This window comes from Myripristis murdjan, chromosome 11 (assembly GCF_902150065.1).
Source record: "Myripristis murdjan chromosome 11, fMyrMur1.1, whole genome shotgun sequence".
NCBI lineage: Eukaryota > Metazoa > Chordata > Actinopteri > Holocentriformes > Holocentridae > Myripristis > Myripristis murdjan.
In genome coordinates, this window is record NC_043990.1 from 23,356,614 (window position 1) to 23,378,713 (window position 22,100).

General features: G+C 40.1%; 2 protein-coding genes across 2 annotated transcripts; both read left to right on the top strand.

The window, feature by feature from the left end:
* Positions 1–575: 575 nt before the first annotated feature.
* Positions 576–12,607, top strand: LOC115367304 (inactive sodium-dependent neutral amino acid transporter B(0)AT3-like). Its single transcript, XM_030062976.1, has 12 exons — positions 576–717; positions 3,105–3,245; positions 3,389–3,526; positions 5,704–5,885; positions 6,572–6,682; positions 8,737–8,849; positions 9,010–9,138; positions 9,282–9,438; positions 11,124–11,328; positions 11,723–11,882; positions 11,978–12,140; positions 12,425–12,607. The coding sequence occupies exons 1-12, from the start codon at positions 576–578 to the stop codon at positions 12,605–12,607; spliced, it is 1,824 nt and encodes a 607-aa protein (XP_029918836.1).
* Positions 12,608–13,611: 1,004 nt separating this feature from the next.
* LOC115367305 (sodium-dependent neutral amino acid transporter B(0)AT3-like) lies at positions 13,612–21,797 on the top strand. The gene is made up of 12 exons (XM_030062977.1): positions 13,612–13,756; positions 15,202–15,342; positions 18,267–18,404; positions 18,614–18,795; positions 18,989–19,099; positions 19,200–19,312; positions 19,408–19,536; positions 19,640–19,799; positions 20,243–20,447; positions 20,918–21,077; positions 21,245–21,407; positions 21,600–21,797. Exons 1-12 carry the CDS (start codon positions 13,612–13,614, stop codon positions 21,795–21,797), a joined length of 1,845 nt encoding a protein of 614 aa, XP_029918837.1.
* Positions 21,798–22,100: the final 303 nt, after the last annotated feature.

The following is a 22,100-nucleotide window of genomic DNA, read 5'->3' on the forward strand; positions in this document are numbered from 1 at the left end:
CTTTCCTTGTGCTGTAATATTGCATCTCCTTATTGGGTCTTTAGACACAAAGTGGTGAGTGTATGGGTTGAAAAAAAAAAACAAAAACAAACACTTCAGCTCTATCACTGTTGCAAGAACTCAGACTGCCAAACACAGCAGTCACTACTAGAGACAAAACAAAGTGTAGTGCACAGTGAACTAAACACTGGCAGAAGCGTTCCTAACAAAATGTGAACATGGAACATGAATATGGAATATGGAATAAAAGTGGTGGCTACATGCTTTTAAATGATTAAAAATAGGCAGATAGATGATTGCTAAGAATGAGCACACAATTTCCTTCACACATGTAAGTGGTTTGCTTGATTGACAACTTTGCAGTTTCTTGGTGGCTCGTACACTGGGCGCATTGCAACAGTAGGCCACCACTTGGTTATCCATTAAACTAATTAAAGGTATACTTTTCCTTGGTATATTTCCACTGTGTTAGAGCCATTCAATCGCATACTGAATCCCTTGCACTGCCTTCCTGGTGGACTATTTTGCTTCTAGAAGCTAGATTACACCAGCGCTGATCCAACAGAAGCCTGCAGATGGCGGATTTAGGGGGCTCCAAGACAGGGGAGAGGCCTAAGTGGAACAACAAGGCCCAGTACCTTTTGTCCTGTATTGGATTCGCTGTAGGAGTGGGGAATGTGTGGCGTTTTCCGTACTTGTGCCAGATCCATGGAGGAGGTGAGGTGCTCTCTATGATTTGGGTAGTACTGGCAGCTACAAACATTTGAATAATCTCTTCGACAATATTTATGCTTCATTGAGAGTTTTTCTGGAGTTGTATTTTTAACATTTCCCTAATAAATGAATGTATTTTGTGTGCACCTCTGAAACAGGAGGCAGCACCTGCACTTTTTAGAAGGGGTATGTTTACAGCCTACAAAATTCAGTCGTTGGACCTGGGTGTGGATTTGTACATGCAAGACTGTTTAGTTAAACTGTAAAGACGTGGCGAAACCGTGTTATATCATTCAGATTCGGTACAAACTGTCTTACAAGAGGCTTACGGGTCACCAGAAGTGAGGGAGCCCTATCACTGTACAGAAATTACTACAAAATAACCCCAAATCAATGGGGAGAGCGGCTGCTGTCAAAAAGCTTTAAATAACTAATGACAAATTACTTGGTCTGTGTGAATATCTAATGTGTGCACCAAAATGTCAGCTCTCTGTAACAGTACAAGGACTATGCTGTATGGACATTAAGAAAAACTAAGGCAATAATTAAAAAGTAACAGCCCAATTCATTCTCTGAGGCTCAAAGATTTTATGTATTTCTCGGAGACATCTCTCAGTCAAAGGCGCAGAGAATAATCAGCTCTGTTAAAAACTCAAGAGCCAAGAATGTGATTCCGCTGTGGTTAAGAACATTAGTGAATCATTCCCATTACAAAGAGCAGATTCTGTCTCGGGGTGTGTTTCAAAGTACACGGAAGCCAGCCATAGTACACACCTTTTTTAAATGTAGATATGCTCATGATATCTTTAATTACAGTATATCTTGCCCATGGTGTCAAAGGTAGTGTGGTGATGTAGAATGATAGCATGATTGGGGCTGTATACTTTGGACGGCATTTAACACAGTAAAGCGTGCAGTTTTTCATTGGATGCTGTTAAACAGGTTAAATGTGTTGAAATGTCATGATATTGGTATGTGTTCATTTATGAAGCAGAATGAAGATATCTCTTCATTGTTAACACAGTCTGTTAGTTTCCATAAAATGAATGGGAATAGGAAAGAGTGCCTTTAGTGTTAGCGCACCAATATCTTGGAACCAATTATATCATCATCTCAACACTGCCTTTTGGTCACGTAAAAATGATTGTGAGTTTCCCCAGCCCTGCTTGTGACTGAGTTGTTGTTTTTTTCAAATCTTGTAGTTACTGTTATTCTTGTCTTCTTTTATTTAGTTTATTGTAACTCTTTTCTTTTCACTTCCCTCAATGATCTTTCAAGAAATAACTTAAGATTGAATGAAAGAATGAATAAATCTGTCACAGTAAATACCCAGTGGTCAAATAAAAACCTAATGTTTTAAAATTTAAAAACTGCCGTTTTACTCTTGTGCCTCATCACTAATATAAATGATGCTCTTTTGCCAATTTTTTATTATGTCTTATGTTGTCTGGATGTCAGTATGATCGCCAAACGGATGCCTTTATAGTCTCTGAAAATTCAAAGGAGTATTTTAAGGCAATTTGACCAGACTAGCTCTGAAATATTTAAAATAATATCTATACTATATCTTCAAATTAAACCAATGACTAAATAAATAAAATATACAAGTGTACAAATAAAGAAATTGCTCCTTTACGGGCCAACTGAAATAACCAATATTCTTGACATGCCTGTAGTTGACTAGAATCCACAAACACGATTTCATGTACGCAATAATTAGGTAAATATATAAATTTGTATTTTATATGAGAAAGGATGTCAGTGAAGGTTCTCTGTCATCCAAGTTATGGTTGTCCACACACAGTTGAATCAAGGTCAGCTTGTAAATGCTTGAAGACATTTCATTTCTCATCCAAGTTAAGTTAATCTTACACCTAAACACTTTCTTCCTCTTGGACACCAAACTCGTCACACTGACGTGAAAAGAAACGTCCATAGATCTAACTTTGAGATTTATGATGGTGTTAAAAGAAAATTACAATGTCATTATAAAATTATGGTTGATATTTAACATCTCAAAGGCGTGTCATTGGCAAAAGACCCCCCCCCCCAAAAAAAAGGAAAATATACAGATTGAAATGTCATTAATTATGGATATGATGACAAAGCAGGTAAAGAAAATGAAAATTTGCTTGAGTGAAATGGCCCTAAAAACCACATGTCCTCAGATCATTTATGTTAAAAATTCCATATAGCTCTGCACACCCACTCCCCACTCAAAAACCTTTTTTTTTTTTTTAACAGGTTTGCATGATTCACATGTGTCATATTTTTAAGTCAGAAAAATGTGAATTCCTGATGAATCAGGAGGAATCACATCCCTGCTCTCAACAGACTCATTAAGGTGAAAATCAAACCTTCTTTTGCTCACCACCACGGTTCTTCTTCAGGTGCATTCCTCATCCCCTACCTGATAGCGCTGGTATTTGAGGGTCTCCCCCTGCTCTACATGGAGCTGGCTATAGGACAGAGGCTCCGCAAGGGCAGCGTCGGCGTCTGGAACTCCATCTCACCATATCTGGGTGGAGTCGGTGGGTAGACCTAATAAAAATACCAATCATTGTGCATAAATACACAGTTCATCAGATACATGGAGAGCAGCAGCTGTGCTTTTCATGATTGTCTTAAACAGATCACACATGGCAGTTTAATAAGTTTTTTACTCTGTTTTCAGGCATAGCCACCATGCTGATTTCCTTCTTAGTGACTCTGTTCTACAACACCCTTGTGGCATGGATCCTGTGGTACCTCTTCAACTCATTCCAGGATCCTCTGCCCTGGGCTCAGTGCCCGCTCAACGATAACCACACAGGTAAGAAGAACCAAGAACTTCTCCACAGCCTCAGAGGAATATATTAAAAAAATATATATATAAAATGCTATTGACAGCATTTTTGCCATTTGTAGTTTCACTGTTTCTCCAGTATTGATTGCTTTAATGATTTCACTTGAACTGAAGAATCACAGTAATAATCTGGGTTGAGGAAATTTCATCATGCTTTTGCTTATGAACTCCCTTCAAACTCAATTGTGTACCATCAAAAATGCATGGCTGTTAATATAAAATAAAAATCTGCTTTTTTTGTGCCCCACAACTGAAGACTGAAGGACTATGGACTGATGTAACTCAGTTGAATGATGGATTTTGAGACCAGGGTCCAACATTTTGAATATAAATCTGATTTGCCCAACACAGCGCCACCATCAGACCAACAGGGATCGATATCTTGGACACTGCTGGGTCAGATGTGATGAACCTTTAGGGAGTGATGTTTTTTTTTTACAATGATACACTATATTACCAAAAGTATTCACTCACCTGCCTTTACTCATACTATGAACTGAAGTGCCATCCCATTCCTAACCCATAGAGTTCAATATGATGTCGGTCCACCTTTTGCAGCTATTACAGCTTCAACTCTTCTGGGAAGACTGTCCACAAGGTTGAGGAGAGTGTTTATAGGAAGTTTTGACCATTCTTCCAAAAGCGCATTGGTGAGGTCACACACTGATGTTGGTCGAGAAGGCCTGGCTCTCAGTCTCCGCTCTAATTCATCCCAAAGGTGTTCTATCGGGTTCAGGTCAGGACTCTGTGCAGGCCAGTCAAGTTCATCCACACCAGACTCTGTCATCCATGTCTTTATGGACCTTGCTTTGTGCACTGGTGCACAGTCATGTTGGAAGAGGAAGGGGCCCGCTCCAAATTGTTCCCACAAGGTTGGGAGCATGGAATTGTCCAAAATGTTTTGGTATCCTGAAGCATTCAAAGTTCCTTTCACTGGAACTAAGGGGCCAAGCCCAGCTCCTGAAAAACAACCCCACACCATAATTCCTCCTCCACCAAATTTCACAGTCGGCACAATGCAGTCTGAAATGTACCGTTCTCCTGGCAACCTCCAAACCCAGACTCGTCCATCAGATTGCCAGATGGAAAAGCGTGATTCATCACTCCAGAGAACGCGTCTCCACTGCTCTAGAGGCCAGTGGCGGCGTGCTTACACCATTGCATCCGACGCTTTGCATTGCACTTGGTGATGTGTGGCTTGGCTGCAGCTGCTCGGCCATGGAAACCCATTCCATGAAGCTCTCTGCGTACTGTACTTGGGCTAATCTGAAGGTCACATGAAGTTTGTAGCTCTGTAGCAATTGACTGTGCAGAAAGTCGGCGACCTCTTTGCACTATGCGCTTCAGCATCCGCTGACCACTCTCCGTCACTTTACGTGGCCTACCACTTCGTGGCTGAGTTGCTGTTGTTCCCAAACGCTTCCATTTTGTTATAATAGAGCTGACAGTTGACTGTGGAATATTTAGGAGCGAGGAAATTTCACGACTGGATTTGTTGCACAGGTGGCATCCTATGACAGTTCCACGCTGGAATTCACTGAGCTCCTGAGAGCGGCCCATTCTTTCACAAATGTCTTGTTTCACAGTCTGCATGCCTGAGTGCTTGATTTTATACACCTGTGGCCAGGCCAAGTGATTAGGACACCTGATTCTGATCATTTGAATGGGTGAGCGAATACTTTTGGTAATATAGTGTATCTAGCATCCACTAAATGCAGCAAGGTCTCCAAGAGCGTCTATCTGCAGCCTGCAGGCTTGTGCAAAACATGTCGTTACACACTCAATGCAGTACAACAAACAGCCATAAGTGATGAGAGGGGAGATGTTTTGTACTGATACAGCAGGCTGCAGACAGACCAATGTCTCACACAAAACAAAACAAAAAAAAAACACAGGGTACCTTGCACCTATTGCGGATGCACCATAGACATCTTTCACTTCCGAGAAATTCACCTGTGAATTTCCAAATCTTCTATTATTGATTGCATGTCTGTGGAAAACGCAGAGCATTGACTGATGAGTGATAAGATAGCTGTTATTTGGTCTGTGTCCTTATTTGTTGAAATTAGTTATTTTTGCTTGATTATTTCTGTCTATTAACACATTTACAAGAACAAGATCAAAATTGATCCACCACATTACAGGCTACAATAAGGAGTGTGAAGAGAGCACTCCAGTGAACTACTTCTGGTACCGTGAGACCCTGGACATCACAGCTGACATCGAGATCAGCGAGTCCCCGCGGTGGTGGATGGTCGTCAGCCTGGCCACTGCCTGGAGTGTTGTCTACATCTGTTTCATCAGAGGCATTGACACCATTGGAAAGGTGGGTGGGCTTCATGTGGTTAGGATAAAATCATGATTTGGTCAACTAACCCCACCAGCCCCTCGCAAAAAGATCAGTCAAAATGCTATTGTAGTGTTAGTGTTTTAGAATAGACTTATAACTTCTTTTTCTAATTCCCCATAGACATTTGTCACACCATTGTCTGAAGAGCTCTTAGTCAGAAAGATTGCCTCTTTGCTTGACGTTCTGCTTCAGTTTATGTTAAAGTCTCTATGTTGGGGTTCCTTCCTATATCTTACTCACTCATATACCAGTATTAGATAAACACAGATCACCGAATGCCAGGCATAACATGTTTTTAAGGAGAACTGGAACATTTTACATCTCTTCCAACACCTCTTTAGTCATAGTATTTGCAAATACTTTTTATGTGCTTGATGGGTTGGGATACAAAGAAAACAATGGCTTTCAGAAAGAGTAGACAATTACAGCAGAGTATTTGGTATGATTTTGTGTTTGATAGTGTTCTTATTGTGGCAATTTCTGGGCATCTTGTACTCAATGTAGTTTAAAAAAAATGGACATCTGCTTTAGAAGCAGCTGAGAAGTAGCAGCAATAAGATTTAAAAAAAAAATCACCCTAGGGCAACATTGGAATGGCTCAGCAGCATGCCATAGGCGTCATAAATCGACCATTTGACTCAAATGAATTAATATTTCTCCAGGCTGTGTATGTGACAGTTACATTCCCGTACCTGGTACTGACCATTTTCCTGGTACGTGCCCTCACTCTGCCAGGAGCCACTGATGGACTCATCTACCTTCTCTCCCCTGAGGTAACAACTGTTATCCATGCTAAAATGCCTAAACAAACACTACTGAAAGGTGTTTGGATTTAAAAAAAAAAAAAAAAAGATTATTTTATCTGGTAGTAGTAATATTGCCAGACTCCTCAAAAGGAACAAACTGTGGTTAGCAGTAGTAGAGGAAGTAGTGGTTGTAGTATTATTAGTAACTATAGTAGTAGTAGTTGTTTTGCAGTCATGGACGAAAGTGTTGGCACCCCTGGAATTTTTCCAGAAAATACACCATTTCTCCCAGAAATTGTTGCAATTACAAATGTCTTTGGTATACACATGTTTATTTCCTTTATGTGCATTGGAACAACACACAAAAAAAAAAAAAAACAGAAAAAAAAGCAAAATTTGACATCATTTTACACAAACCTCAAAAAATGGGCCAGACAAAATTCTTGGCACCCTCAACTTAATATTTGGTTGCACACCCTTTGGAAAAAATAACTGAAACCAATTGCTTCCTATAACCATCAAGCTTTGCACCAATTTTGGACCACTCTTCTTTTGCAAACTGCTCCAGGCCACTCAGATTTGAAGGGTGCCTTCTTGCCACAGCAATTTTGAGATCTCTTTATAGGTGTTCAATGGGATTTAGATCTGGACTCATTGCTGGCCACTTCAGAGCTCTCCAACGCTTTGCCTCCAACCATTTCTTGGTGCTTTTTGAGGTATGTTTCAGGTCATTGTCCTGCTGGAACACCCATGACCTCTGACGCAGACCCAGCTTTCTGACACTAGGCCCTACATTGCGGCCCAAAATCTTTTGATAGTCTCCAGATTTCATGATTCCTTGCACACAGTCAAGGCACCCAGTGCCAGAGGCAGCAAAACAACCCCAAAACAGCTTTGAACCTCCACCATGTTTGACTGTAGGTACAGTGTTTTTCTTTGTAGGCCTCATTCCATTTTCTGTAAACAGTAGAATGACGTGCTTTGCCAAAAAGCTCTACCTTAGTCTCATCTGTCCAGAAAACGTTCTCCCAGAAGGATTGAGGCTTACTCAGGTACATTTTTGAAAACTCCAGTTTGGCTTGAGTCTCTGTGTCAGCAGTGGGGTTCTCCTTGGTCTCCTGCTTTAGCACTTCATCTCATTCAGATGATGATGTATGGTCTGAGCTGACACTTTTGCACCCTGAGTCTAGAGGACAGCCTGAATTTGTGTGGAAGTTGACTGAGGATGTTTATCCACCATTCGAACTATCCTGCGTTGCATTCTTTCGGCAATTTTTCTCTTCCGTCCACGTCCAGGGAGATTAGCCGCAGTTCCATGGGTTATAAACTTCTTGATTATATTGGGCACAGTGGACAAAGGAGCTTCAAGATCTGAAAAGATGGTCTTGTAACCTTGAGATTGTTCATTCTCCACAATTTTGCTTTTTAAGTCCTCAGACAATTCTTGGCTCTTCTTTCTCTTCTCCATGCTTGGTGTGACACACACAGGTACACAACACAAAGGTTGAGTCAACTTTTATACATTTTAACTGCCTTCAGGTGTGATTTCTATATTGCCAGCACCTGTTACTTGCCACAGGTGAGTTTAAACTAGCATCAGTTTTGTGTAAAATTATGTAAAATTTGGCTTTTTTCTGCTTTTTTGTGTTGTTCCAATGAACATAAAGGAAATAAACATGTGTATACCAAAAACATTTGCAATTGCAACAATTTCTGGGAGAAATGGTGTATTTTCTGGAAAAATTCCAAGTGTGCCAATACTTTCACCTATGACTGTAGTTTTAACTGTACTAGTAACAGCTGTCGTTGAAATAATAATGAGATGAGTTGTTGTTAGTTAATTAGTGAAAAACTTGTGCTACTAATAGTTTTTAAAATTATTATTTGTTGTGTGCTACTAATAGTTTTTATAATTATTATTTGTTGTGATAGTATCAGCATTAGTGTAATTTCTGTCATTCTCTTCTATAGCCTGTAGGAGGCATTAAAGGCTAAGATTACTGAAATTAACCCTTTTCTATATTTCTTTTTTTATTCTTTCTTCTTCTTAAAATCATGTATTATCTTGTGTCTCCCCTCAGTGGGAAACTCTGAAGAACCCCCAGGTGTGGCTGGATGCTGCCACCCAGATCTTCTTCTCTCTCTCTGTGGCGTTTGGGGGCCTCATTGTTTTCTCCAGCTACAATCCTCTGCAGTTAGTGTCAAACAGGGACAGCTTTTCCAGTGTCAATTTTTTTTTTCAATCATATACAACCATTAAATGGTCACAATGATATTTCATTATGTCTATTGTCACTGCACTATGGCTGTAAATTAAATCTTTTTTTCTTTTTCTTTCACATTTCATCTGTCAGTAATAATTGTGAGAGAGATGCAGTTGTGGTCGGGCTGGTAAACAGCGGCACATCTCTCTATGCCTCCATCTCTGTCTTCTCCATCCTTGGGTTTAAAGCCAGAGCGAACTATATAACCTGTCTTGAAAGGTATGTATATGAATGTACTAACATCTGCCAGTTACTAACTACAAATATCTCTAATTGCTGTTTTTTCTCCTCATCATAATCATTGATTAAACTACACTCAAAAGAAACTCTGACCTGTTATATATATATATATATCACTGCAGAAACATCTTGGCTCTGACCAACCATTTTGAGATTGCAGACCAGAATATAACAGTGCAAAACTATGATCAGTGGGTTGAATACCTGAATGGGACATATCCAGATGAAGTCTCCAGTTTAAGCCTGAGTCTCTGCAACCTGAAAACATTCCTTGATCAGGTAGTATGCCTTTGTCTATCTGGTGAGCACATTTTGTATAATGTGTTCTACCGAAACCGCGCTAACAACCTGTTAATTCCAATGGACTTGTCTGCTTGCTGTTATTACATTTAAGTTCCCGCCACCTTTGACACTGTGGATCACGACATCCTCCTATAATGTCCTGAACCTAATGAACCTGGCACTTTCTTGGTTCTGTTCATACCTGAGTAATAAAACACAAAACATTACATACAACAAAACTATGTTTTTCTGCTCCAAGGTTAAATACAGTATTCCACAAGGATAAGTATTCAGTCCACTTTTGTTTTGGGTTTACTTTATGCTGTTTTCAATAAATAAATAACTAAATAAATAAATACTGTAGCACTGCTATGCAGATGACACACAAATCTATCTTCCTGTAACAGTCAGCCATTCCTCCCAGCTGGTTAGAGTCATGCCTATCAGATGTGCATCACTGGATGCTCAATCATTTCTTGCATTTGAATGCACACAAGACCAAAATGTTACTTGTTGGTCCAACTAGATTCATGTCACTTTTTACAGATTTTTCTATTAATCTTGATGCCTGCAGAATTTCCTACACCCATACAGTTAAGAGTCAGGGAGTAGTATTCCCCCTCTTGTATTTGAGCCACACCTCAAGTATATAACACAAAGTGCCTTCTTTTATCACATTCAGATCTCTATAAACAGATTAAATATATGTATATCTAGCTATATCTAGATATATCTATCCCAAATAGTCTTATGAAGGTAAACAGCCCATAAGGGGAGGTAATTCAGATGCAAAATCCTCATATACTGTATGCCTTCATCTAACCAACATCTAGCAGAGACTACTGTAATGTACTTTTCTCTGGCCAACTATACTAACAAAAGGTCTCCAATTGGTCCAGATTGCAGCTGCCAGAGTCCTCACAAGATCTAAGAAATTGGATCCTACAAAACACTGGTACTGATGTCTCTGCACTGGCCACTATTTCACGCAGGAGCTAATTTCAAAATCCTCCTTCTAACCTATAAGACTTTAAATTGTCCAGCTGCCTCATATATCTCCACTTTCTACCCTTTGATTTAGTAAGAGCTCTTTTGGTTGAGCCTTTGCTCACTGAGCTCCACTTCTCTGGAATGAGTCACCACTGCACTGAAAACACATCCTCTGTCTATTCACTATGACCTCTACTAATTTCAGCAGCTGGGAACCCCAACAGCTCTCCGTACAGCTACCCCAACCCTGTTACAGTTATATGATTTCTGTTTGTAAATTGCTAACCTCAGCCTTGTTGTCATATTAACATTATTACCCATGTAGCACACACAGTACACGCACACACACATGTGAAAGTGTGTGTGTATGTGTGTGTACTTGTAATATTGTGTGTGTGTGTGTATTCTGCCTTTGGTTTTTACCGACGTGTAAAGTATACAGAGACTTCTTGGGTGATGTGTACTTTAAATGAACTGAAGCTGAAATTCAGCTGAAGTTGAATATTCAGAACTTTCCTGGATCTAGATTAAGCTGGATATGAAGTAGCAGAGAGGGTAAAAATAAAATCACAGTAAGCAGTCAGGAAGCTGGTGACATGGACAGAGTTCATCAGGTACTGGTCAGGGTGTAGTGTATGTTCAGACCTTCTGATTATTTTTTGCTCTCTCTGTGCTTCCTCCTCCTCCCCCAGAGTGCTTCGGGTACTGGCTTGGCATTTATTGTGTTCACTGAGGCAGTGATAGCGATGCCAGGTTCTCAGGTGTGGGCTGTACTATTCTTCATCATGCTCTTCAGCTTGGGTCTCTCAACTATGTTTGGAAACTTGGAAGGTGTCCTCAACCCCCTCCAGGAACTAAACATGGTGCCCAAGTGGATAGCAAAGGAGTTCCTCACAGGTCAGCAGTGTTGTTTTTGGGCTAGATTTTGCAACAATGACTAAGACAATTGGCTTGTGGGCAGCTTCTCAAGAAATCTTGAAACCAGTTTTGCATTTAGTTGGGCTCTTGATAAAGATATTACTAGAAGAGCATAGCCTATGTGCTTCGAAATAACCTTATACATTGTTCACATCAAAAAACAAAACAAAAAAAAGGACTGGATTGGACTCAAAATTCTGCCATTTTGTCAGAATTCCCTTAACACGAGTCCTTGATCCCCACAAGGACATGTTGTTTACTTACAGACTGTGCATGTTGTCTGCTTTTGCTTAATTGCACATTGGTGACTCTGTCTTTATGAACCCTGTAAAAATCTCTTATATCTATAATGCAACCCTTGCTTCTATTTCAGGATTAGTTTGCTTGATATGCTTCCTGTTGTCTCTGATCTTCACCCTGGGCTCGGGCAACTACTGGTTGGAAATCTTTAATACCTACGTGGGCTCTGTTCCTTTCCTCATCATCGCCTTCTTTGAGGTCGTTGGGGTGATGTATGTCTACGGACTGCGGCGGTAACACTGGTTTTCTTGTTGTGTTCTGTGCTTTGTATTATATACTAAGGGAATAACTGAATGCGGTGAATATTGTGATTGTTTCTGCTCTGTAGTTTCAGTGAGGACATCTTCTTCATGACAGGGACAAAACCCAACCTTTACTGGAAGGTCTGCTGGATGGTTATTAGTCCTTTGATGTTGCTGGTAGTCTTCATAGCCTATGTTGCTGTCCAAACACAGAAGCGCCCGAGCTATTCTCCATGGAACCCTGACTATGTAAGACTGTACAACTCAAATGATCCAAATAATCTCATACCAGTAGGATAAAACATCCCCTCAGGCCGTGACTGGTGTAGTTTAGTTTCTGGAATGCTGATGGGCCAGCTGCCTTATTTTTCTAAATGCACTGATTTAAAAGAATGCAACAGACACAGTTGATCGATATGTCTGAGCTAACATGCAGTGATCAGCTTACTACCTTGTAAGAACATCTGATATGAAACATGCTATTGCCAGCAGACTGAATACATACCTGACAGATTTTTGTTCCCCCCCAACAGGTGGATTTCCCCAAAATGAATGTGCAACCTTACCCGGATTGGGTGTATGGCATCATTATCCTCCTCTCTGCACTGCCTGTAGCTCCTATCCCCCTCGTAGCTCTCTACAGACTGATCTTTAGGAGGTCCTCTGGAGTCAACCGCAACCCTCATGTCAATGATGGCTATGCTGTCGAAACATAGTTCAGTGAGCTGAGAGACTGAATATTCTGCAAACTTCACCTAAACGGCTGAAGAACGTTTGAATACATGAACGTTTGTCCTTGACCTCATTTTACTTTGTCTGTGCTTTGCCAGACATCACGTCAGGTCTGGTCATTTCATTAACATGATAAAATATGTGTTCTTTCTTGTTCTTTCTTGAAAAAATCCTTTTGTTTACTATTTCATGATATAAACAGCCGACTCTGAAACTGATCAACACAGCTGCAACATCACCATAACTGCCACTGACATGGTTTGCATTTCATGATTGTCTGATGGAGTGTTTTAATTTAGTTTTAATGAAATTTAGTTTTGTTATAATGTTCTAGCACCTGTAGCGACAACAGTGTTAGGTCTTGTGTGGTACAGAATGTTATATTTGTGGTTGTGATTGAGTTAAGCCTGTCAAAATAAATGTTGATGTTTTTCACCATGTTTTCTATGAACAGAGCTGAAGATATTCTACATATTGAAGACATAGCTGTATTTTTACAATCCCATTTTTAAACAAGCAGGAAGGTTTACCCACTAAAGCATCATCATGCATTATCTACCCTCCCTCCCTAGTGGCCTACTTCCTTGTACCACCCATAAAAACTGTTTCCTTGACACTTGCACTCAAAGCTGCAACTGAGACGGCAGTAGAGGACAAACCAGGACAATCATAAAGAAGAGAAGAGAGTGACATTATTTAACTTTGCCAGTGAACATTTGTTGAAGCAAAGGAAGCTGATACTGAGTCAAGGCACAGTAAAACGCAGTAGCAAAGAAAGAGTATTCAGTACAAGCTGGACGGATGTAAAAAGAAAAAAAGAAAGCTATAAAACTAAAGTAAAAACAAGTGGAAAGGATTGAATATATAAAATTACACTAAATATTTTATTGGCTGATTTGCAGCGAATATCAGACTTGGAGAGCTTTTAAGGTTTCACCTTAACTGGAAGTGGAGCTGTGCTGAACTTTTGTGCCGCTGCCAGCTGAGGATGGTGAAAACAGGAGAATCCACTGACGTGGAGGAGAGACCCAAGTGGGACAACAAGATTCAGTACTTGTTAACCTGCATCGGCTTTGCAGTAGGATTGGGAAACGTGTGGCGCTTTCCTTACTTATGTCAAATCTATGGAGGGGGTAAGATGCCAGCTTTGTTTCACACGTTCATCTATAATATAATGAGTTCTTTTAAAAAAAAAAAAAAAAAAAATGCTGTTATAATTTATTATCATCAACGGGAGTGAAGACATGTACATGAAAAGTTTTTTCAGATCACAGTTTAACTCACTTAAATTTTTAACCATCCTATTGTCTATATTTAGTGCCTCTAAATACATGATTATCATGTATTACATGGTGTACACATTTTGTACACATTGGTCTGTCTATGGGGTCAGGCTTTTCTAGCTATTTAAAACATATATGAAATATCAACACCTTCCACACTTTTGTTTTAATTGATTGATTTCAATGGCACTGAGGAACTATAACACGCCATTTATAATCTTCAAAAAACTTCCTTCTGCTTAAGGGCTCTCACCGAACATAACCACACCTGTAGCAGTGTGAGAATCACTTATAGAAGCAAAAAAAAAAAAAAAAACTGTGATGTGTTTTATGTAAAGAGCCGTATAGGTAGTCAAAAAAAGAAATATAAAGTACCCAACACATAAATTTCTGTAAATTTTTAATTTTATTTATTACCATTTTTTGTCATTCGATGCAATGACACTTGAGACTGTGTAATATGTAATGTTCCTCCAGAACAGACGAGGAAGAGCAATCAGTTTCTTTGTGTTCAGAATAGTGAGCCACATCTACAGCATATCTGGTTTATTTTGCTGAATGCTACACTGTGACACTTCAGACTAGTATGAGTATCTCTAACAGACCCCCGTCCACTATTTACTTCCTCATAACTCCAGGTGAGATAATTCACCAGGTCAGAGCTAACAGGACCTCAAATGTTGTGGGTCAGGGCTTCGCTGAGCAAACAGCCAATCCCAGGAATGTGCACACGCTCTGTTCATTTAAATATTGACTCTAAGTGTCAGACTGCCTCAGGCGTTTATTTAGTTGAAACTTCATCTCACTTTAAAGTCACATGTTTAGCCACAAAATAATGGACAGACAGACAGACACACACACACACACACACACACACACACACACACACACACACACATAGTGTCCCCACAGTAACTCCACAGTAAAAAGCAATGATGGTATGATGGCATAGTTAAAGTCCAGTGGTCTTTTTGAGAATTCAAAATCACAGCAACTCTAAAAATCCTCTGTGATCAGCTGCTTTCAGTGTTTTTTCAGTGCATTTCATTTCCAGAGAGGAAAAGAGTGTCTGCCATGACAATGTCCCTGGTTAGAATAGCATGAAACATTACCTAATGGCTTGATGATCAAGATAAGGGTCCAGATCACGTGACCCCCCCATAATCATAAAGATTGGCATTTTGGCCACTTGCTGTATTCACTGGCCTGAGGCAAAATCTGACAATAAAAACCAAAAGGCTGAACCCCAGGCATAAGGCCTGCACCCAACCCTTTTTTTTTTTTTTTTTTTTCAGGTGCATTCCTCATCCCCTACCTGATAGCACTGGTATTTGAGGGTCTCCCCCTGCTCTACATGGAGCTGGCTATAGGACAGAGGCTCCGCAAGGGCAGTGTCGGTGTCTGGAACTCCATCTCACCATATCTGGGTGGAGTCGGTGGGTAGCCCAGAATATTTAATCTAAATCAGTATTTACTTTTGGTAATAAATGGTAACATTTTTGCATGCACATTTCCAAATGAGGTTGTAAATAATTGTTAACCACTTTTATTTACTATTCCAGAATATTCTAGGTAAATGTCTCCCATTTCCTTTCCTTTTGAATAACGTGAAAAGCAACATGCAGAGCTACAGAAATGTGTCTGCAAGGCTATTATAATTCAGTAACGATAAACCTAAGAGTCAAATTTGCATGTTAAGACTGTAAAATAAAATTAAAGCTGCAGTATTTTGGGAAAAAACAAAAACAAACAAACAAAAAAAACAACAACAACAACAAAACAAAACTAGCTGAAAGCATTTCCATTTCCACAGTCACATGTGGTGGGGGAGATGAGGAAATGAGGACCAAAAATGCCATCTTTTAAAATATTTTTTTTAAGGCACACAGATTTGTTACTGAAGATATGCACTAAGTATAGCACATACGTTAGAAACACTATGTTGTTGTCAGGATATGCCAGATTATCCACAGGTTGGCTAATCATGCCCACTGTCACACACCCCTTTTAGCCAATCAGTGCAAAAAGCTAATCTGTGTTTCTTGCCACATGACCAACCTTTCCATAATTTCTCATGGTGTTCCTGAATCCTTTTAAAAGTTACATGCATTTTTATGTTAAGCCGTGCTCTCTGCCACACCTCACTTGGGCCAGTCAGTGTGAAAAACTTATCAGTTCTCCCTCAGCCCATTATCAAACTTTCCACCAAGTTTCATGCAAATCTGTTCATAACATTTTGAGATATCTTGTTAACATACAAGCAAACAGATGGACACATTGGTATTAACAGGGCTCACCATCCTGCACAACAGAAAGATATCATGATATTGTGACCCTACTCACCACCTCTCATACGTTTGTTGCTTTGGATACGTGTGTCTGCCAAATGTCAACTCCCACAAAATCCCAAATTGCGGCATTGAGGAAAGATAATTTATAGTCTGAGTTAGAAATGTGACTGATTCTTGGGAATTTGGATAAAACAGGTTTTAATTTTGAAAAAAATCTGAAGGTATATCATTATAGGCCAAGGTCTTGGCTGTTCAGCAATGTACCGGTGCAACCTCCTCATTTTGCATTTTTTTCATAAAATAGGTTTTTCCAGTTATTAGGCTACTTTGTTTTTGTCAACACCGTCACCGTAATGTTTTTTTTTTTTAATTTGAAAAACATTTTTTTGTATTAAAGAGACTATTACTTTAATAACTCAACAGCACCAAAGAGACATATTGTAAGCATATTCATTTAAAACCAATATAACTGCCTCTGACGGTGGTGACACTAATCTGACGGTGGTGACAGTCGCCTCATTAAAACATACATTTCCAAAATTTATACCACTCAAGTCAATGGCTTCTTGCTTAACAACTTTATTTCAATCAAGAGACACATAGACGAATCAAGAATGAAAGTGGTTTATTATAACGGATGAGCAATTATTAAATGACAAGACTTTGGCGCTTAGACTCTACAGGGAGATTTAACCGAAGGGCGACAGCCCTGAGCGGCATCTAAATAAATCCCCCCATGGAGTCCAGACACTGGTGGTGGTGGTGGGGTGGCGACTGATGGGGCTGAAGATGAGCTGAACTGATGAATCTGGGAAGACCAGGAGGCGATGGGGAGGTGGAGGGGCGCACGACAGCAGCATGAATCTAGAGGCACAGAGAGAGGCATATTTAAAAAAGCCGCGGTAAGCTGATAGGCTAACGAGGAAGGTGAGGCGCTAGGCCATTGGAAGATGAGAACAGCTGACGAGAACAGCTGATCGAGCTCAGTTGACAGCCCCACAGTGACAGCCGGGAAATTATGAGTGCGCATGCGAGAGAAGAGTGAATGGCATAATAACAGAGGAATAGAATTATTGATGAAAGCAGGCAAAAGATGGTCTTCTTGATTGAACTTACGCTAAGCTCCATTTAACTATTTGGTACAAAAAATAACAATCTTGAGCACTGTTATAAGCATTTTTCAGACTTCAGTCATCACCGTCAGACAGAAAACCTGACAGTGGTGACGTCTGACGGTGGTGACAAAAGCCTACTCTTTCACATGATAAGCATGAGTTGTTCATATTAGCCAGCTTGTTTTCGCCCTGTTGCTACCTGCATCAGACCTCTTCTTAAAAAGTATACATTTGTTCCATAATCTAATTTAATATTTTTTATACAGAAGTGACGGTGTTGACAATTTATGGTTGTGACAGTAGCAGTGTCCAAAAATATGAAGAGATTTAAGAGAAAATAGAAAACTTCCAGGAGCCTGAGCGGTCTTGAAGCATGCAGAGCTGAAGGTTTGAAAAGGGCTCCTCAGGAATGTAACTGACCTTGTAGTTTTTTTATTATTATTTTTTAAATATATGTCTGACGGTGGTGACAAATATCTGGGACACATTTTGAGCAACCACAAAATAATAGTAATATTGTTCAAAACCCATCGTTTGTAGTTTTTAATACATATTATGATGTACTCTTTCATGTGGTAAAGATATTATTCAATGAAATTATTACTTTTTGTTGTTTTAATCAAGTTGAAATGATTATCTCCTATCCGAGGACAACTGGTTTTGTAGGCCATGGGCCAACATATAATCATTAAATTAATAAAAATTAAAAATAAACCTATAAAAGAACGTTACAAATGTGCAAAGGACCCCCTGATTATGCCCTTGATTCTTTTTATTCATTAAAATGTTGTAAATTTCCAGCAGAAATAGCATTTTTCTTAGTGGGACGTGATTTATCCAAATTCTCAAGAATCAGTGATGTGCATTACTTAGTCAGTTATGTTGCTGCCTTATTACCATTAAAATATATATGCAACTCCCCGTGAATAATATGAATAATGTTACTGTGTGTAGGTATTAGCTGCATGTTGGTGTCATTCCTGGTGGGTGTTTTCTACAACACCATCCTGGCCTGGGTGCTTTGGTATTTCTTTCATTCCTTCCAAGAACCCCTGCCTTGGAGCCAGTGTCCACTCAACGTAAATCACACAGGTAACAAGGACTGCATGTATCACATCAATTAGCAACAATTCCTGTTGAATTTGTTAATATAAAAATGCATGAAATTAGCTCTATTTCTGAACTTTTTGCAGATATGAAACAAAATAAACTAGGAGTGTCAAGAGGATGCTTTTATATAGAACTTGAGAGAACCTCTGATTGTTGGTTTCTCTCTCTTTATGCAATGGCTTTTTAAACAGGCTATAATGAGGAATGTGTGGCCAGTACACCAGTGAACTACTTCTGGTACCGCGAGACCCTGGACATCACAGCTGACATCGGGATCAGCGACTCCCCGCGGTGGTGGATGGTCATCTGCCTGGCCACTGCCTGGAGTGTGGTCTACATCTGTCTCATCAGAGGCATTGATACCATCGGAAAGGTGGGGTGCAATAGGTATCCTGGTCCAAAATCAACCATTGTACCCAAACTCTTGAAGATCAGTGCTTTCACTCATATTCAGTATTTGCTGAGACATAGAGGAATAGCGTAAACAGTGAGAGCTGAGATACACGTTTGCAGTCTGGAGACTTTGACTAGAGATGAAAATGTCTTGTTGTTGTTTTACTTTTCAGGCTGTATATGTGACATCCACTCTCCCTTACCTGGTACTGACAATTTTCCTGATCCGTGCCCTCACTCTGCCCGGAGCCACTGATGGACTCATCTACCTCTTCACCCCTGATGTGAGTTCACTCGTCGCTTGCTCTCTCAATTGAAAGATGGCGGCATCTTGAGTCACAGACATCCTGAATCACTGATATGTTATTTTCATGCTTCCTTAAGTGGGAGATTCTGAAGAACCCTCAGGTGTGGCTGGATGCTGCCACCCAGATCTTCTTCTCCCTCTCAGTGGCTTTTGGTGGCCTCATAGCGTTCTCAAGCTACAACCCTGAGAAGTAAGTTCTTCTGCTCTTGCTTTTGTAGAAATGGAGCAGCTGGTGTGGGACTGGAGTGAAGCTCTGTTGTTTTTTTTCTGTTCTGTTTGTATTAGAAATGACTGTGAGAGGGATGCTGTTGCGGTGGGGGTGATAAACAGCGCTACATCTCTCTACGCCTCCATTCCCATCTTTGCCATCCTGGGTTTTAAAGCTAGATCCAACTACAACACCTGTCTAAATCAGTATGTGCCTCTATTTTGTGGAAATACATGTTTTTTGCTTGCTTACTGATACCAACTAGACACCTGAAAAATCATCAGTGATTATCTTTTATCCCGTCTGCAGCAACGTCTTAGTTCTGACCAACCATTTTGAGATTTCTGACCAGAATATAACAGTAGAGAACTATGACCACTGGTTGGGATACCTGAATGCATCTTTTCCTGATGAAGTCTCTAGTCTCAAGAACATAAGGACCTGCAATCTGCAAACATTCCTTGATCAGGTATTGTAACTTTATTAGAGAATAATCTGATGAACTCGTTTCATACACTGTGGTAATAGTTTAAACTTTATAGGATGACAGTTCAGCCTGGACAGGGGCGCCACCAGGAATTTTGGGCCCCATGAAATACATATATATATTTACTTGATGATGGTTTAATAATTTTATATTAGTTTTTACCTATTTTTGGGGGCCCCTGTCAGGCAAGGGAATTGTCCTAACTTTTCCCCCATATACGGCGCCCCTGAGCCTGGATATGGGTAAAGTGGTACAAATTAAACCACAGAAAGCAACCAAGTCATCAAATGTGCCAGCATACATGATATTTGAAACACTTTTCACCTCAGTAAGACATGTTCTTCACCGAAACTCTCATTTCATTAAGTCATCCACATCCTCATTAATTAATTAATCAGGCATTTAATTTCCTCCTCCTTCCCCAGAGTGCTTCAGGTACTGGCTTGGCATTTATTGTGTTCACTGAGGCAGTGATAGAGATGCCAGGCTCTCAGGTGTGGGCCATACTGTTCTTCATCATGCTCTTCAGCTTGGGTCTCTCCTCCATGTTTGGCACCATAGAGGGCATCGTCACACCACTCATTGACCTCAAAGTGGTGCCCAAACAGATCCCTAATGAACTTGTAACAGGTACCTGCTAATTGCATGCCATTCTTGGCCTCATGCTAGAATATTTATCTTAAATACTTTGTTTCTGTGATCCCTACTGGAATAATATCCTTTAACAGTTCAATGACGTATGATTATCTACATCAAGCAACCACCGGCACATGGTAGCTTAACGATTGATTTTCATCTGCCATCATAATGTAGTCAGTTATAAAGGACAGCACTCCAATTTCACTTTTATAATACCATTACTATGGCAATATTAGAAAGTCAAATTAGACGGGCAACACAACCAATCCAGGCCTTGAATAACCTGTTGCATGGGCGGCTTGATGTGATTGTTGAGGTAATCATACATGACCCTCTGAGATTCACTGTTTCAGGAGGAATTTTGAACACAGCTGAGGTCCATGAGGGTCTCATGGGAAGGGGTGTTGTTCTTTTTGAATTCCTGCTCCGTGAAAAACTAAGCACTTCTCTCAATTCCTCAGCGGTCGTCTGCTTGATATCCTTCTTGATGGCTCTGGTTTTCACCCTGGGCTCAGGGAATTACTGGGTGGAGATCTTCAGCAGCTATGTGGGCTCTGTGCCCCTACTCATCATTGCAGTCTTTGAGATTGTTGGAGTGTCTTATATCTATGGGATGAAAAGGTACCCTTTTCTGCTCCGTTAGTCTGCATGTCTTCTTAGAATAGCAAAGCTTAGTTTCTGTTTTGATATCTACACTGAAAAAATATGCACTACAGCTGTGTTAATCTTCCAAGCTTTACAAATAAACTTTTAATGATTTCTTAGACTGTTCCTGTGTCTCTTGACAGGTTTGGTGAGGACATTCTCTTTATGACTGGGAGAAGGCCCAACATTTTCTGGAGGGCTTGTTGGACATTTATCAGTCCTTTATTGCTAAAAGGGGTGTTGATTGCCTATGTGATTGTCCAGGCACAGAAATACCCCAGCTACCCTGCATGGAACCCTGACTACGTAAGCAAGCTGAGGGGGCTGGCATGGATTTCAGTCAACTTAAATGAGCCTCATTAATGGACATTACGTAGCCTTTACCTCCACTGCATTATGCAATAAAGCAGTTTTTATATTGTACACCTGATATTCAACTTCTGTCTAATGTTATCTTTTTACTTGATGACTACAATCTATATCAATCTCTCTCTTTAGGAATTTTTCCCTCAAACCCAGATGAAGCCCTACCCAAACTGGGTATTTGCCATAATTGTCCTCCTCTGTGTCCTGCCTGTGATTTCCATCCCACTGGTGGCTCTCTACAGACTGATTTTATGTGGACTGCAGAGGAAGTCATCCAACGTCAGACCCAATCCTTATGTCAACGATGGCTATACCGGAGAAACCGCATGAAATTCAGTTCAATTTCTGTGGTCGAAACATAGGAACAGAAGGAGCCTGAGCTCAAGGAAATGTTCCTACTCAACAGTACTGACTTTCATGAATTGGAAAGGACTTTTGCCTCATTTATGTTTATCCTTCCCTTTGTGGATTTGTTAATCAAAAATGTCCTCTTAATGTTTGGTATCATTTTTTTTTAAATCAGTGTGAAGTAGGGGTGTGACATAAATCTGTAATGCAATACATCGCAACACTTCCTTTTGTGATATACAGTATTACCAATACACTTTCACATTTGAGTTCCTGTGAGGCGAA